The 18,664-nt window shown below is 38.8% G+C and overlaps 1 protein-coding gene across 1 annotated transcript in view; it reads right to left on the bottom strand.

Annotated features, from left to right (window-relative positions):
* Nucleotides 1-18,664, bottom strand: part of crhbp (corticotropin releasing hormone binding protein) — a 48,071-nt gene that overhangs the window by 5,824 nt on the left and 23,583 nt on the right. Inside the window, exons 4-5 of the mRNA XM_028806017.2 lie at nt 15,433-15,643; nt 7,231-7,379 (exon numbers count right to left, since the gene is read on the bottom strand). Of these exons, the coding sequence (XP_028661850.1) occupies nt 7,231-7,379; nt 15,433-15,643 (360 nt within the window). The remainder of the gene's footprint in view (nt 1-7,230; nt 7,380-15,432; nt 15,644-18,664) is intronic.

Below are 18,664 nucleotides of genomic sequence, written 5' to 3'. Positions count from 1 at the left end.
TTTGTGACACTACTTTCCCTAAGACGCTAGATGGCAGCTTCCCTGGACTGGACCCGGATTCCTGCAGGGCACTATGGGACATGTAGTTTAATACCACAGCCCTGCTGGGTACCATGGGAGCCGCCATGAGATGCTGTAAAAGAACCTGGGGAGTCACGTCTCACCCATAGCCCAGAAGTACTACCCAGTCACGAGGATGAAAGCCCAGACGTACTTCTGGGCTACATGACCAACATGTCCCTTGTGTTATTCCAGGCTACCACAGTGCAAGGCTCAGTGGCTTCCACATTTCTCCGGACACAAACATTGACAGTTGCCACATTGTGAACAGGGGGCTAACATCTTGTTCTTGAACTTATTTTGCCTTTTGTCATACAGCTAATGTCGAGTTTCATGCAATCGAGTTCTCCAGAATATCATAGCAGTTTGATCGTACATTGAGACTATGACTGTCTCAATGGCTCAGTTTCAGTTTGCTCTAAAACTGTCTTTAAAACTTTTCTTTTGCCATGGTTTTTCATTGGAGGCTACGCCCCTCGCATGAATATTGATGAGTTACCTTAGAGTTACCATAAAGTGGCAGAAAGCATGGAAATATTCTTAGAATAGAAATAGAAATATACAGTATATATTTTTAAGCATGTTATTTTACCCACTAGATGGCAGCAGAATGCTGTCCCAAGAATTTTTTGGGCTTAACACTATAACGCGTATCACACATCAGCCCTTCTCCTGAGTCGGCTTTAACCATAGAACTCTGAGTTCGAATAACGTTCGTGGTTAATGGCAAGGAGGTTAAAAAGAACTGGTTGCTCTGTAAGTATTGGTGTTCAGGTCAGAAAAGTATGGCACAGAAACCACCCAACAAAGTTATTTTGTCCTCTTTTCGTATAAAACTTGTAGAGAACTGGGAGTCCCATAAATACTTCCAAAAAATTAGCCTGTAGGGGAGATTACCGTCAAAACACCAAACAGAAACAAAAGGACATTGAAGAATCTTTATAAAACAAAAGATTAATTTTTAACAAAAAAAAAACAAAACTCTGTAGCACAAGAAACTGCTTAGAACACATAGGGTACTGCCTGAGAATGCAATCCACAGCAAACTCAGTCCTAATACAGAATCCCAAGGCGAAGTCAAAAACAGAACATGGGTTCAAAAAGCCAGGAAATCACAAGGCACAAGTAAACATTCCACTACCTAGCGCATTCAAAATGAACCACCAGGAAGTATGGAAGGCCCTCCAGTTTATAGGGTGGAGGGCTGTTCCTGGCTGTGATTGACAGGTTGCCCCGCCTCTTGGGGAACCACTCCTAAAACACATGGCACATAACACAGGCTAAATATAAACATAAACAAAACCAAAAATAAAGAATGAACATAATATACAAAAAAATAAAGAATCAAAAAATGAACAAAAGAGACATTAAACACAATCTTGAATCCCTCCCAGAGATGTAACAAAACTTGGACTGCTGAAAAATGTTGTGACAGCATTGAACAAGGAAGGTGAAGGGTTTTGAAATCTGAGATCAGAGTTTCCATTAATAACTGATGCCAAAATTAAGGCATTTTTGCTGGTTCACAAAAGAGATGCATCACCAATAACAAGCAGGTTGAAGATCTGCTAAAGGAAATCACATGGAAGCAGCCTGCTCCTTGAATTGCTCTATTTTAAGAATCACCGCATCATGAGTAAAACAGCTAATTTCCTCTTTAGTTTCTAAACAGTACTAAAGACACATCATTTCTGATGTACAGTATTTAACCCTATGACGCATGATGCCTCCATTGGAATGTTTTACTTCTTTAATCTGTTATAACACTGTATGTGGTCACCTTTTCCTAGTTATGTTTTCTATCACTTCTTAAATGTACAGTTTTGTAGGAAAGTAAGTTCATCCTGTGGAAAGTGTTGTGTGTTTTATGTTATATGAAGATGTCAAAGTTGGATCCTCCTTTTAACATTCTTATTAGATTAAGGTGTCATAACCTAACAAATAACATGTAATGATTGCACCAAAAATGCAATTACCTGACTTTGAAAAGGTTAGTAGACATCAAACCTTAATCACCACCTAAACCAGTTACATTTTAGCACATCTTTGAAAAACAGCTTGAAAAGCCCAGCTTTACACAATGCGAGAAACTTTATCTACTTTGATCTTAATGTAATAAGTGCCAAGAACAGACACCTTCAGAAAATGATTGCAGATGTCTGTGCATCTAAGAGAAGATATAAATTAATTTCACAGGAATTTAGATTAAAACAGGTAGGGTGGTGCATCAGATAAAGCACTAGACTTTAAACCACAAGGTCATCAGATCCATTCCAGTTTCCCACTCACTATGTGACCCAGAGAAAGTAGAGGTAGCAGTGGACACAGGGTGGGAAACAACACTTGACAGACCACCAGTCAATTACAAGACCTGTTAACTGACACTCAGTGACTCAGTGTCACCAGCCAACCTTAAAGTCAACAATTAACCTAACCTAGCCCATCTTTGGAATAAGCGAGAATAATCAAAGCACCCCAGAGAAACAACAATGTAGAGGTCAGGAGCAAGTGCAAACTACAGATATTGTAGAGCCTGGGATACAAGGCCATGGCTCAGGTAGAAGCACTATCTACTTAACCTGCCATTGGAAATCACCTAGGTATTAAAAAGTGTCCCTTTTGCAATGTTGGTTGTTACCCAGAAGCTGATGCTACCTGTATTGGATCAAAAGCAAAACTATTTACTTTTATTTCTACGAGTATTGAGGTGGATGTGTTCAAGGTGGAGGTGGGATTACATCAGGGATTGGCTCTGAGCCCTTTCTTATATGCAAGGTTGATGGACAGGTTGACAGACAAGATTAGACAGGAGTCCCCGTGGACTACGATGACAAGGGAGCAGGTCGAGGAGACCCTAGAGAGGTGGAGATATGTTCTAGAGAGGACAGGAATGAAGGTAAGTAGGAACAAGACAGAATACATGTGTGTGACTGAGAGGGAGGTCAGAGGTGTGGTGAGGATCCAGGGGTTGGCAAAGGTGGATGAGTTTAAATACCTGGGATCAACAGTACAGAATAACAGGGATTGTGAAAGGTGAAAAAGAGAGTGCAGGCAGGGTGGAGTGGGTGGAGAAGAGTGTCAGGAGTGATTTGTGACAGACGGATATCAGCAAGAGCGAAAAGGAAGGTCTACAGGACGGTAGTGAGACCAGCTATGTTATATGGGTTGGAGACGGTGGCACTGACCAGAAAGCAGGAGACAGAGCTGGAAGTGGCAGAGTTAAAGATGTTAAGATTTGCACTGGGTGTGACAAGGATGGACAGGATTAGAAGTCAGTACATTAGAGGGTCAGCTCAGGTTGGATGGTTTTTCATGTTTTTGTAAGTATTGCTGGTTGTTGTTGGATTTTCTGGTGTTTGTGACTTTTTTGCAACTGCTTAAAGAATTTTGTTGTTTGGATAACTTTTTGGAACACTTTTGCTTAGGATTAGCTTTTCAGGCAACTCTATTGTGACTCTGTTTACTTTTTTGGACCTTTTTTTGTTAGTTTGTTTTTTTAATTAAATTTGCAAATAAACCCTTAACTTATAAAGATTCCAAATTTGCTCTTTTTATACAAGCTGAGGGTTTACCTTTATCCATCTTCTTCTGGAGCTTTTATTTTATTCTGGGACTATTATTTTATGTTAGGTAGAATGCCTAGTGAGGGTTGGGCAGTCTCTTGGCCTTGGAACCCCTGCTTTTTTATTTTTCACCAGCCCTTCTGGAGTTTTCTTTTTTTGTTTTTTTCTGTCATCTTGGAAATCTAACCTTACTTTATTCTTTGTTACTTAGTATTGCCTAATCTTATTTTTGTTTCAAATAAACTTTTCTTTCTTAATCTTTTGAAGCACTTTGAGCTACACCATTTGTATGAAAATGTGCTATATAAATGAATGTTGTTGTTGTTACAGATGTCTGTGCCAGCCTCCAGCAGGTAGCCTAAGGGACAAGGCTGAAGTCTGCTGGGCAGACCAGGCAGGTTTCTGGCTTGCTCCTAGCTTGATTCTTAAGGAAGTTAGCAAGTACATATATAAATACTTGACGCATATTTTTAGGAAGTCACTACACACTGTGGAAATTACGATGGACTGGAAAATGGCAAATATTATCTCGTTACATATGAAGGGTGATTGGGAAGATACAAGACACTATAGGCCAGTAAGCTTAATGTGCGTCACAAGTAAATTGATGAAGAAATGATTAAGGATAAGATTGAGCAACACATGGCAAGAACAGGAGTTTTACTAAACAGTCAGTATGGGTTCAGAAGGGGGAGGTCATGTTTTACCAACATGCTGGAATTCTAAGAAGAAGCAACAAATGGAGTATCATCAAAGTGGAGCATATGATATTATTTGTCTTGACTTTCAGAAAGCATTTGATAATGTGCCACATGAGAGGTTGGGCATTAAACTAAAAGAAATGGGAGTTCAGAGTAAAGTTTGTAGGGTGCAGAACTGGCTCAGAGACAGGAAGCTGAGGGTGATGGTGTGAGGAACCTCATTAGAATTGGGTGACATTAAGAGTAGTGTCCAGCAATGCTAGGGCCGTTGCTGTTTTTAATATAAGTAAATGATTTAGATGGGAATATAAATAACAAGAGGGTTAAATTTGCAGATGATATTAAGATAGGTGGATTGGCAGAATCCTTTGAATCATTACAAAGGGACTTGGACAGCATACCATCTTTGGCCTTTTTGTGACAGAATGGAAGTTATTGTAAGTAAATGTAAAGTGCTACACGTTGGAAGTAAAACTGTTAGATTTGAATGCACAATCAGAGGTCTGAAAATTGAGAGTACACCTTATGAGAAGGATTTAGGAGTCGTAGTGGACTCGTCACTATCAACTGCCAGGCAGTGTTCAGAAGCCATTAAGAAGTCAAACAGAATGTCAGGTTATATAACGCCCTGATGAGTGGAGTACAAGTCCAAGGAGGTTCTGCTCAAGCTTTATAACACACTGGAGAGGCCTCATCTGGAGTACTGTGTGCAGTTTTGGTCTCCAGGCTACAGAAAGGACATAGCAGTGCTGGAAAAAGTCCAGAGAAGAGTGACTGATTCTGGGTCTACAGAGGATGAATTATGAGAAAGATTAAAAGAGCTGAGCCTTTATATTTTAAGGAAAAAAGATTAAGTGAAGACATGATTAAAGTGTTTAAAATCATGAAGGGAATAACTATAGTGGATCGACACTTTCAAAATGAGTTCAGTAAGGACACAGTTGGAAACATGTTAAGGGTAAATTTTGCACAAACATTAGAAAATGTTTTTTTCACACAGAGAACCACAGACACATGGAATAAGTTGTAGTAGACAGTAGGACTTTAGGGTCTTTCAAAACTCGACTTGATGTTATTTTGGAAGCATTAAGTGGATAGTACTGGTGAGCTTTGTTGGGTTGAATGGTCTGTTCTCTTCTAGACTGTTCCAATGTTGTAAAGAGGAAAACCTTATATTAAATGTAAAAGTGGTAGAGACAGCATTAGGGGTGCTGATGTGGGGAGGGCTACTACAAAAAAATTCTGCAGCATTGAAGGTTCCCAAGAGCACAGTGACATCAATAATTGTTAAATGTAATATGTTTGGAGCAATTCTTTCTAGAACTGGCTGCCCAGCGAAACTGAACAATTGGGGGACAAGGACCATGTTAGGAGAGGTGGTCAAAAACACAATAGTCACTCTGGCTGAGCTCCAGAGAACTTGTGTGGAGATGGAGAGAACCTCCAAAAGGACAACTACCACTGTAACATTCCAGTAATTGACCTTTATGGCATCGTGGTCAGATTACATATAAAAGCCTGCTTGGAATTTACAAAAAGGGACCTAAAGGTCTCTCCAACTGTGAGAAGCAAGATTTTCTGGCCTGACTGAATTATTTGGCCTTAGTTCTAATCATCATTTCTAGAGGAATCCAGGCACTGCTTAATATCATATCATTCCATCTGTGAAGCATGGTTGTGGCAACATCATGCTGTGGGATTGATTGTTTTTCTGTAGCAAGTACTTTGAGACTGGAAAGGGTTGAGGGAAAGGTGGAAGAAGTGGAATCTGTGTGAGAGCAAACTGGATCTCCGAGTGGCTGGAAGGTTCATCTTCCAACAGGGCAATGACCCAATACACAAAGCAAAGACAACACAGAGGTGGCTTAGGGACAACTCTGGGAAAGTTCTTGAGTGACTCGGTCACAGCACAGTCTTGGCCCCAATTAAATATCTCTGGAGAGACCTGATAATAACTGTCCACTGATGGTCTCCATCCAACCTCAACACACTTTAAGAGGATCTGCAGGGTAGAATGGAAGAAAATCCCCAAATTGTGAGTCATGCTTGTCGTGTCATATCCAAGAAGCCTCCTGCTTGGGATCACTGCTAAAGGTGCTTCAATGAAGTACAGAGTAAAGGGTCTTAATATTTGTGTCATTGTGATATTTCAGCTAAAAATCTAAAATCTTGTTTTCATATTGTCATTCTGGGTTTTTGAGTGTTGTTTGAGGAGGGAAAAAATGAATTTACAAAATTTTAGTGTAAAGCTGCAACATAACAAAATGTGTAATAAATGAAGGGGTCTGAATAATTTCTGACACCTCTGTATTGAGGAATGCACCAAGGACACACAAAAAACAGAAGTGGCAGTGCAGGTCAATGGCCAGTTTTACAACATAACGCTCTTAAATGTTGGATATACCTCATGCATACATTTAATTTGAACATTTTGTGGATGAGGGGTCTTGCAGATAATTAAAAAAAAAAGATTCAGGATAAATGGGAAGAAAATGGTAGCATGTTCACAGCAAAATCACCAGCATTAATTTAACACTTATAGTGTAAATATAGTCCTTAAAATTGTATATAGGGTAGCCGTGTTTTAATTTAACACTGGTGATTTTGTGCATTGCGCTTCCAAATTGTGTGTAATGCAGAAGGACTGTGAGCATCTTTACGCAAAGTAGCATAAAGTGCAAAGACAGGCCTCCTTTGTGGTGACAAAGAACAAGCCAAATCAAGAGGGGGATGAGAAGAAAGAGAACAAGAAGCTGAGGCTCAGACACTGAAACTTTCAGAGTCAAGTCCTGAATGGAAGGGAGATGGAGGAAACGCCAAGACAGGTTTAATAATATTTAATGTAACAAAAATATGACAAATGATGCAATTCTACAATTTTATCCAGTTTCTGTTGCTTCTCCTACCTTTACTTGAAGGTCATTAAAGTGTCCCAGAGTCAGCTCGGCTATCTTGATTTGAACAGGATAAATAATTGAAAAACTGCAGTTTCTGTGCTGATGAGGAATAACCATGGTGAAGCTCCCCTCTGGAGTCTGGGATATGACATTGCATGCTGGTAGGAGAAAGAGAAGTGGATAATGCACATTACACAAATCACAATACCAGTGTCACAGTTTCAGTCAGCTGAGTATGAGACAAATTTCATATTTGTAGTAAAAGAACAAGGCTAGATTTAGGTGTGAAGCATTTGCCATTTAAAGAAAATTACAAAAATTATACATCTTATAACACTGCAAGATGCTGAGAATTTAATTCATGCTTTTGTTTTTAGTCGACTAGATTTCTGTTATGCACCCCTTACAGGACTACCTAAGGAAGACATGAATCAGTTACAGTTTGTCCAGAATGCAGCAGCAAGAATTGTAACTAGAAAAAGAAAATCTGAGCACATCTCACCAGTTATAGCGTCATTACACTGGTTACCCGTGTCTTTTAGAATTCACTTTCCAATACTATTAATGGGGTATAAAGCCTTAAATAATTTTGCTCCTTCCTTTGTCTTGGAGTACCTGCCCCCCTACATTCCAAGTTGTAATCTTAGATCTTCTAATGGTGGTCTGCTTATTATTCCAAGAGCCAAGCTTAAAAGAAGTGGTGAATTTGCCTTTTTCTATTATGCACCAAAATCTAGAATGTTTTACTGATTGAGGTATACCAGGCCAACACTGTGAAAAATTTAAAGAAACTCCTAAAATCTTACATTTTTATTTTGCTTTTTCGTAGCTTCAGTTAATTTCTACTCTTAATACCCTAGATACTGTATGCATAGAATTATTATTTTCTTCAGTGAGTCTGCAATCATTATTAATCGTTACTTTTCTCTGTTTAGTTTCCCAGTTCAACCGTGGTGGTATTTTACACCCACACCAACTGATCAAAGTCCAGTGTAGCCACATCTGATGTTTAATTGGAGTTTTTAAATATTTAAATATTTATTTACTTTAAATTTTAAATATTTAATATATAACTGTATGGAGTAATTGCCTGTTCGCTTATCTTCTCGCAATCAGACCTAAGACATTCCTAATTTTCATTAACCATTTTCCTTTTCCAAAGTTTATGAATTATGACCCTCCTTGGGAGAAAGTCTTTGCCCAAAACCTAAGCCTTACTCCATTCTGGCAGGAGGGTCTTATTTATACCTCAAGCTTAGTTTTATTTTGGGCTGTCCAGTCATTTCTGCCACAAGTGGATGCCCTGCAGCCTCCTCAATAAAGATGTCAGATGACTTTAAAAATTCTTGACACTCAGCATGTTTGCTAGGTTGCCTGCTTTTCACCTTTTGTCTTTTGAGATTCCAGAATGCTTTTTAAGGGCAAGATGAAACATCTGGACAGTCCCCATGAAACATCCCTTAAATCAAGGCTAGAAAGCTCAACTTCTTCAGTCTCACTTTCTAGATCTGCGTTCATTTTCTGAAGTGGGCACTCTTGTTCTTTGCCAGGCAGCAGCTCCTCTGGTTTCATCTCATTCCTATTCATAATGCAGCCTCTGTCATTGTTTTCTGTTAATGTGAAAGTTGAATTTAATTCTTCTTGTGAGTTTGTCATTTTAGTGTTATTTTAAATCTTGCTTACAATGTAAAGTGCATTATGACAATGGAATGCTGTTAATGGATCTCTAGAACAAGTGAATGATGGTACTGCCACAGGTCAACCACTAGATGTAAATCTTCTTCTGAACCTATGCACACCATCCTCCCACAGAGCCTCTTTTGTCACCGGTAACGCTTGTTCTTCATTGTGGTCTTTCCTGCTTTTTCCTTTAATAAACAGACTATCTCTAACATTCTTTATCACTTGTACTTTTTATCGATACCTCAGAGTTGCCAGTTGGGGACATTTGCACATTATTATCATCATTCATCATCATTGGTTTAATGGCCATTTTCCCCAGGTTTGCTAGTTGCCCCCCAAATCCTTTTCCTCCACTACTTAGTATTTATATATTTTATCAGTACCTCAGAGCAGCAAGCAGGAGATATTTGCATGTCATCATCAGTTTAATGGCCATTTTCTGGATTCTCCTAGGGTGGGTCATTGCCTACCAAATCCTTTTTCTCCACTCTAGGGGGTTTTAGCCAAGGTGTTGGTGACAACATTGCTCTTTATCCTTCAGTGTGGTATAAGACCAATTTATGAAGGGCTGTTCATTTGCTACCATTATGAGGATCTCCCTGAGACATTTATCTATACCCGAATCTTCTGTTTCCTAACAATACTTATTTTCCACAATATACTGTCTGTATCATTCAAATATCTGATCCCTAAAAATGTTTCTCTTTATTTCTCATATTTTATATTGCTCAATATATATATTAAGTAATATATTAATATATATTACTCACATTACTCTAGGTCAGTCTTAACCTCCACATTGTCATGTCTCAGCCAGGCTTCCTCCACTGGCTGGAATTCAAAGTCATGTGTGATGTCTTCTTTGTTCATTTTTAATTCTTTTATGTTGAATATGTTCATTTCTCTTTATTTTTGGCTTTGTCTATGTATATGAGCTGCCTCTGCTGTGTTTAATGGGTGGTCCCCCAAGAGGTAACCTGCCAGTTACCACCACGAACCGCACTCTGCCCTATAAATCAGGAGCATCTCCTACTATTCCTGGCAGTTCATTCTGTTGTGGACCAGGAGTCCTAAAGTATGAAAGTCCCAAAGGCACTTTCAAGGGGGATTTACTTTCAAACCCTGGCCACGTACAAAAAGGCCCTACTAGAGTCTTTGTAAAATAAAAAGGTTTATTTCTAATAAAAATGCTCATGAAGCTCCATTGAGTGCAAAAACATAATGCAATAGCCTAAATCAATAAGGCAATTCCAAGCAAACAAATTCCCAAAACAGAATCTAAGCCAAAGTTAAAAACACAGCACAGGTGCAAAAATCCAGGAAATGTCAAGAAAATCACAAAGAGCACAAAAACTCGCTACTGCTATGCACATTCAAAATGAACCGCCAGGAACAGTGGAAGAGCTTCTGGATTTATAGAGTGGAGGGCAGTTACGGGTAGTGACTGGCAGGTGGCCCTGCCTCTTGGGGACCACCCACAAAACACATGGAACATAACACAGACAGCTTGTATACATAGACACAACCACACTTAGAGAAAGATAAAAAGAATCAAAAGTTAACAAAAGAGACATAAAATATTCATTTGAACCCCAGCCAGACATAACATGCACTCATTTTCAACAGTGTATGACTGAAGTTAGATATTGAGCATGTATTGCCAGGAAATGATACATAGCCTAAGTCAGAAATGGGTCAATCCAAAAAAAGAGAAACCAAAAGTAGTAGTCAAAGGGAAAAGCTATTAGATCAAAAACCTGAGTTCAAAAAGTAACACACAAGTTCTTTGAATTTATTCAAATTACAGACTCTGAACAATCTGCCATGAGGGTATTTAAAGTGCTGTGCCGATGACAGCAAAACAATCGCTAATAGAAACCATGACCCCCTGTAACCAGGAGCTGTGTCATAACAATGGGCTCTCAAAATGGGGGTACCAAAATGGTGGCATGAAAATCCAAAAATAATGACAAAAATAATTAAAACTATTTCTGGAGGCAACAAATTTATTTGAGCCTTCAGGCAAATTCTTGAATATTAAAAATCATAACCCCATTTGAATTTATTTTTTATCTATTTGGAATTATTCCTTTGAAATAATCATTTAAAATGTGCTTCTCATAACATAACAGTGATGTCCATTTTCTTACTCCAGTACAAAGTGACATATATTATCATTAATATTCAGTCTTTATTTTACAGGGTGCATTTTTATCAGAAGGGTAATCATAAGAATGCAATATGGAGCATCCAGATTTCCACTACTGTTTAAGCAGATCAGGATTGCAGGAACCCAGGAAGGATGCGAAAGACAGGGGGTACAGGGGGAGTTCTAGGACCTCCTAATTAAAGATTTAAGCCTTGTTAAAATGTTAATTCCTGGTTCATGTGTCATTTCTTTTTTAAAAATGTTTCCATCGTCTTTCAAATATTATTTAGTAAATTTTATTATTGAATATGTTTTTGTTTTCGTGCCATCTTTTCTGAACTATACCTCTATTTTATTATTATCTTGTTTAGTAATCATTCTATAATTTATGCTAATTCTAGCAGTGATTGTGATAGTTCTTGTCCTATGCATCTTGAGCCTAAGGGGGTGGGACACACCAACTCTGCAGCTGTACAGGCCTACATAATTCTGTGGCAGCCACAATGGCAGTGCAGAGGCATTCTGTTCCCTAAGTTATATTGGTGTTTTTGTTCATCTTATTCCTGCAGGTCTTTAATGATTTTGCACACCTTTTTTCCAAAGCCCTATGGGTTTTTTGATTATGAGGAATCTTCCTATTGCATTATAATTTTTTTTTTATTTTTGACATTCTGTAATTTTTTTGTATTTTTATATTTATCTTTTTCTCACCATTTTGTTTTCCTTATGGGCACCAGCATTTGTGGGTATCCTGTGACATACAGTATGTTAGGCAATATGATATTTAATAATGCTAAAAATGTGTTTAAAATTCCTTTCTTACTTTCATTTCAAAATTTTTCTTGAAGGCATTTTTTTTAAATAAGTGCAGCACTGAGCTGTGAATTTTACTGTTATTATTTTTACTTGAACTTTTCATCTCAGTTGGTGACTTGTCTATCCACAAACAGAGGAAGTGTTAGTAGAGGCAGCAAACCAAAAACTAAACTAGCAAAAATGAAACTTGTTAATGTAAAAGGGCAGTGTAGCAAGATGAAAAGGTCAGAATTTTAAATGGTAAACTGTTCATTTTCTGGTCTTTCCATGTATGTAAAACTGAAGGTCTCGAACCACTGGATATCTTGTGCATGAACATCTCATGAATATGCACTGATATGGTCTGTTGAAACGACATTGGACAGAGAGGGGCTACGGGTGCTTCACCTTGGCCCTGAAAAGCTTTAAAATGCCATCAGCTTGAAGTATTACTGAAAAGAAGAGCTAGGAAGGAGGAGAAGAAGGGAGAAACAAGACGACCTATACAATGAGACTCGGAAAAGTAACCTTAAGAGACTGAATGTCACACACATTAGGTGTGTTGGCCAGCATTGTCAATGACAGCTCCTGAAATAGCCTGGTTGTATTATTGGTTTTGCCACACCCATTTACTTTTATTTGCTTTTTCATACATTAAGAATATTCAAGAATGTTAAAATCCATAATAAATGAATAAACGTTTTTTGCCTGATTTTCTTGCTTTCCGTGCTGCTCTATCTTATTGTCAGAGGTACAAAGAAAGTAGGAGAAGTGAAATTCAGCTGCAGTCAGTCTTGGGTCCCGGCAGCAAGTGCATTGCGTCTGTGTGTTGTGTCTCTAACCAGACCAGGGGCCTCATGTATAAATGGTGCGTACGCACAAAAATGTTGCGTACACCCATTTCCACACTCACATGTATAAAAACTAAAGTTGCATAAAGCCACGCACATTTTCACACCAGCTCAATCCATGCCGTATGCAAGTTCTCCGCTCAGTTTTGCAGACTGGCGGCACCCAGCGTCAAAGCTACTGTTCCTGTGTGGTTTCCCTTTATTTTTTACATTCACATCCCTGAACACAAAACATAAGAGGTTATTTATATTGATTTGCATATTCAAAGAGATGTAATTCCGGGAGGAGTCTGGGAGGCATGACAGGCATGTGCACGAGCATTACTTTTTATGCAGACCGGGATTTATGTAGTGGAAGAACATGGAAGTTGGCGAACGCACAGATTTATGCATCTGGATTTTTTTGTGCGTACGCACATTTCCACTTTTGTTCGTACGCCATGCTTTAATGTGAATTCTACACACGGCGTTATGCATGAGGCCCCAGGTGAGTTCAAGGATAAGAGAACAAGAGATGGAGTGGAGGACTTATGTGTGGGTCTACGTAACAAAGAGTCTGGGTGTGGGAATAATTAAGTATCTAATGTTTTAGGATAGGGTCACCCCAAAACCCTTCCATGATGAAACATCATTATAGGGGTGATGGAATAAAAGGTTGGCAGTTATATCGAGTCTCAGTCTGAGATTGTGGATATCATAATTGTTCCTTACAGTTCAAAATACAAATTTTGTTTGCACTTTGGTTACGAGTTTTTGCTCACCTTGTTGACTTTGATTTTTGCTTCATGTCATATAGTTTTGACACTGGAAATATTTAATTCCTAGTTTATGATCTTGGCTTGCCCCTGACTCTTGTTTCCAGTTCCTTTTTCTCATTTTCTGCTATTTTTCCACCTGAGCACAACATAATACCAATAAACTTAAGCCGGGGGTACACCCTGGTTAAATCATAATATACTGTTATTGTTCAGCTCCTGCATTTGCAAGATTTTCCAGATTTTTGATTCTCTGGCTTTGGGATTTTTTGGCTCCTGTCTATAGTTTTTGTTTGTGTTGGCTCACTGTTTTGCTTTTATTTTCTGGTTTGCCTCTTGTAGGCATTTTTTTTAATTTCCTTATTTTGATTATTGATGTGGTGTAACGATAAAGATAATAAACATCTTGTATCATAAATGCTTTTGTTATTGTGAGCATGTTTTTTTTTTTCTTTCTCCATTTTGAATTTGTAGCCTGGCCTATTTTGAATGGTTGAGGCCTCAAAGCCTGCTCTTTGAATTTAGAGCCGAGCTGATTTTGTTTCTAGGCCTCATATAAGCATTTAGGCCCAGTTTTCAAAATGTAAGCCTTTTTTGAGTTTTGTGGAGCCCCACATTCATTACAGAGTTAATGTGCATCATGAAGTTTAGTTTAGTCTAACTCAGCTCTGAAATGAAAGAAAGAAGAAAAATAACCAATTTCTCTTTTTGTAAATTTTGGATTTAGTCAAAAAAAGATTAAACAGAATGATGAATATGTCCCAAATGAAAAATGCAAAACAATCAAAGGTTATGCTGCTGTAGACGTTAGCAACAGCACTGCTATGGCAAGTGAGTTGATGGTGCCATGGTGGTGTACTGAGATCGAGAATTCTGCTCCTTTTATTATTTGTTAATATTTTGCAATGTCTTGGATGCCATTTTAGGTCCACAGTTGACGCCATTTTGTAATCCTGTCATTAGAACTGCTTCTCAGCATTTCCAGTGACGTGGTCTTGGAGGTCCTGACCTATGAGTAATCAATGTGACAGGTTTAAAAGGATTACTGGAAATTCAATTTCGTTACCTAATCTGCGGATACCAAAGCTTCAAAAAGCATTGTGCAAACAAAAAAATCAAAACCTCTAATATGTTACTTTTGGTTTTTGAACTCATGCTTATTCACCTGACTTATAATCTTGTCTCTCATTTGGCCTTAGTTTCCTTTTGTTCTTGATCCCTTTTGTTTTCCTACAAGCAAATACAGGTCATGCTCAAAATTTTTACCTTCTATTGCACTAATCGAACTGGTGTTTTCTGCTCTCCTGCGCAGAAGTGTGTATGAAAAGTAGCCTTCTATGGGATGCTGTTTAGAAGTACAAAGTGTCACAGGTATTGTTTACAGATTGTGCATCTATGTATGATGCAATTAGTTGATTTGGATATTTAGGATTCTAGTTTCATGGTACCCAGTGCTGGTCCTAGGTTATTTTGTGCCTTAGGCCAAGCTTTTTAATGTGTCAACGAACTGTTCAGTTGCTAACCAGTGAGAATGGGTTTGCCCCACCTTATGATCTGCACCCTAGCCGAATATCTAATTCACCTTAATGGTGACGCTGGCCCTGATGGTACCAGAATGAGAGTTCAGTGTTCAGCTAAAAATGAAGCAGTAACGAAACCCCAGGTTTACTATGGAGTATTTTGCACAATTAGCCCAACATCACAAGGCTCAAGACAGGAACCAGACAGAAAAACTAATTGATAAACCAGCAGAGCCATCTTCAGTCCAAACAGGTACAAATGAGGTATAAAAAAGGAGTTTACGACTTGGGTATCATGGATTTGGAAGATGGAGACAGTAGGAATCAGAAGGTCTCTAGTGACGAGTGAGTTAGTTTAGGATAGCAGTAATAACAGGTATTCTGGGCTGTTCGAATTTACAGGCTTGTAGTAAAATAGTAATTACATGATTTTTTTTAATCACTTTGTGCATACTTACGGAATGGGTTGATGATTTTCTTTATTGTTATGGTAAATCCATTTCCTGGAGTATGAATCCTAAAAAATAGCATTGCCACATTCTGGGATGATCTGATCACCCTCCTGATGCTTCCAGTTTCACAGTAGTCAATGTAACGTTCATAGGTTGGGAGAGGATGATCCTGGGAACTGGGAAATTTCTCTCCTTTTAATATCCAGCCATCAAACACCTAGAAGAAAAGTACATTTTTAGTAGATCCCAAGAAAAACACTAAATGGGGGTCTCACTGTATATGCACTAAATAGCCAAAAGTATGTGGACTCAAGTCAGGTATATCAGCCACACCAATTTTCTAGCATGTGGTCAGACAATCTCCTTTGACAAACATTGGCAGTAAAATGGGTGCAACTGAAGAGCTCATAGCATGTCATCTTGGACATTTCTGCTCTGTGCTGCTCAACTTTATGTACTATTTTGTGAAGAAGAGGCAACAAGAAGCAATGACAGCCAAACCACAAAGTGGTAGACCATGCAAACTCACAGAGCAGGGCCGCTGTGTGCTCATGCAAAAGCACATAATATTCAAGTTCGAAACTATGTGTGGAGGCAACATCGGCACAATAACTTTGAGTTAGGAGCTTCATGAAATGGCTTTCCATGGCCTAACAGCTGCACACAAGCCTAAGATCACTATGTATAATAACACGTTTGCTGCAGTGGTGTAAAGCACATTGGCATTGGACTATGAAGTAGTGGAAACATGTTCTCTGGAGTGATGAACCTGGCAGAATGATGGATGAATGGCAGACTGATGGATGAATCTGGGTGTGGGGAATGCCAGGAGAATTCTACCTTCTGAACTGCATAAAGCCTACTGTAAAGTTTGGAGGAGAAAGGAAATTGGGGCTATTTTTCAGGGTTTGCCATGTTTACAATGAAGGGTACTGTTTATGCAACAACACACAGAGACATTTTAGACAACTGTCAGCTTACAACTTTGTGGAAACAGGTTGGGGAAGACCCTTTTCTGTTCCAGTATGACTGTGCCCCTGTGCACAAAGCCAGGTCCATAAATTCAAGGAGAATCTCAAATGGCCTGCCCAGACCCCTAACCTCAGCCTTATTAATCACTTTTGGGATGAACTGGAAGGCAGGTCTTCTCATCCAACATCAGTACCTGACCTCACAAATGCTGTTTTGGCTGAATGAGCACACATTCCCACAAACACCCTCCAAAGCTTTACCAGAAGAATGGGGGCTTTTATAGCCACAAGGAGGACTCATTCTAAATATTATTGTGCATGGCATGGGATGGGATATACTTGCTCATATAGGTGTGATGGTCACAAACTTGTGTCCATAAAGTGTAGCACACAGCCATAATCAAGAGGTTTATTTGGTTTCACAGAGAATATTAGATGTACAAAATACGTTACCAAGTAGTGTCATAGAGAGTAGGCCTTTCAGGGACTTTCTAAAATAGACGATGTTATTTTGGAAGAATTAAGTGGATAGGACCTGTGAGCTTCGTTGTGTTGTGTTTTGTCTTGGTAGAGTTCTACATTACTCTACTTTTTTCCCTTTTTTATTCTTTATTGTGTAGACTTCATCAGAATGCCTCAGATCCCACAGACTTACCACTGTTTATAAGGTATTGTATTTTTTAACTTCTCCCCACCTTCCTTCTATAGCTATAATCCCAGGCAATTACATAGAGTAAAAGGAGGAGCAGGAGTTAAGTTACAACTTTAAATAATGTATTATTGATACTATTCATAAAATAATAATATTAGCAAACACACAACCTGATAAATGCTAGATGTGTATTTTCAGGCAGCACATAGACTTGTAGTTACTTAAATGTCTCTGGTCAAGTCATCAATTCTAGTCAGCTTTCTTCAGGACGGTCTGCATGCTGCCACAATATGGCTGCTGAGCTGTGCTCCTCAGTATTTTGTCTTTATGGCCATGGTGTGTGAGAGATACAGGGAGGGGTAAAGCAATCAAATATCTAGATTCTCCTTCCAAATCATTACACCAACAGGGCACTGTGGTGCAGAATGGCCTCTGATTCAAAACCAACCAATCCCAAACAGCAAACTTTAGACCAATAGAATTCTGGTACAACTCCTCCCACAGTCACTCTTGCCAAGCTGATCTGATGCTCCATCCCTAACACTGCCTTTTCATGCCTGCACCCAAGACCATTTTTTGAGCCAAAGCTTGCCAGCTACTGTAGATTTATGGCTTTCCTGTGGGGGAGTCAGTCCCAAAGGCTTAGGGGGGTTTGTTTAGTTAGACATGAAAGCATTGCTGTTTTGCATCAGTGAAATCCTGAAACACTAGTATTACATTTGCTTTGTCTGACTTACAAATAAAGACATACAAAACATTTATCAAATCATATACAAAATTAAATGCCCCAACAGCCTGAATGGCCTGTTTTCGTCTAGATTGTTCTAATGTTCTAATGGTATTTGACCAATGTGCAGAATGTGCAGGACCTGTGATAGTTCCAGCTTCGCAGAAACAACTGTCTTCTTGGGATTTTCAGTCCCTACAGTTCACACAAAAAGGGATGATAATTAAAAGCATCAAGTGAGTGGCAATTAAATAGATGACAACAGATCACTCAATGTAACAGACAGGCCACAACTACTCCACAAACAGCTCTTTATAACAGGGGTGTGCTGAAGGTCATCTCTGAATACATGACATACTGGACCTTGAAGCAGATGGACTATAACAGTAACAAGAAACTAAAAAGCATGTTTTCGTGTTCTTTCTTTCAGTATTCTGCTCTCCTCCCACATCTAAAAGACATTTGGAGTTGTTTAATTGGTAACTCTAAATTGATTTGTGTGCGTGAGAGTGCATTATAAGGGACTTGCATCCTATCCAGTAATAATTTCAGCTTTGTGACCCTGGAATAGCAAAAGCAGGATCAGAAAATTCATAGATTTGTTTATTTTTTTAATCAAAATCATAAATTGTCTGACAGTTAATGCCTTTTAGAACTCTTCATGACGTCACAGCATACATATTTATACATATTAATATATATTTATGTGTTTATGAGTTCCTCAAGGCTCTGGATGTTGTAGGACTGTCTTGGTTGACACGCCTCTGCAACATCGCATGGACATCAGGGACAGTGCCTCTGGATTGGCAGACCGGGGTGGTGGTCCCCCTCTTTAAGAAGGGGGATCGGAGGGTGTGTTCCAACTACAGAGGGATCACACTCCTCAGC

The sequence above is a fragment of the Erpetoichthys calabaricus genome, chromosome 7, assembly GCF_900747795.2.
Source record: "Erpetoichthys calabaricus chromosome 7, fErpCal1.3, whole genome shotgun sequence".
NCBI lineage: Eukaryota > Metazoa > Chordata > Cladistia > Polypteriformes > Polypteridae > Erpetoichthys > Erpetoichthys calabaricus.
The sequence above is the reverse complement of the archived record's forward strand: the minus strand, read 5'-3'. Positions and strand labels throughout refer to the sequence as shown.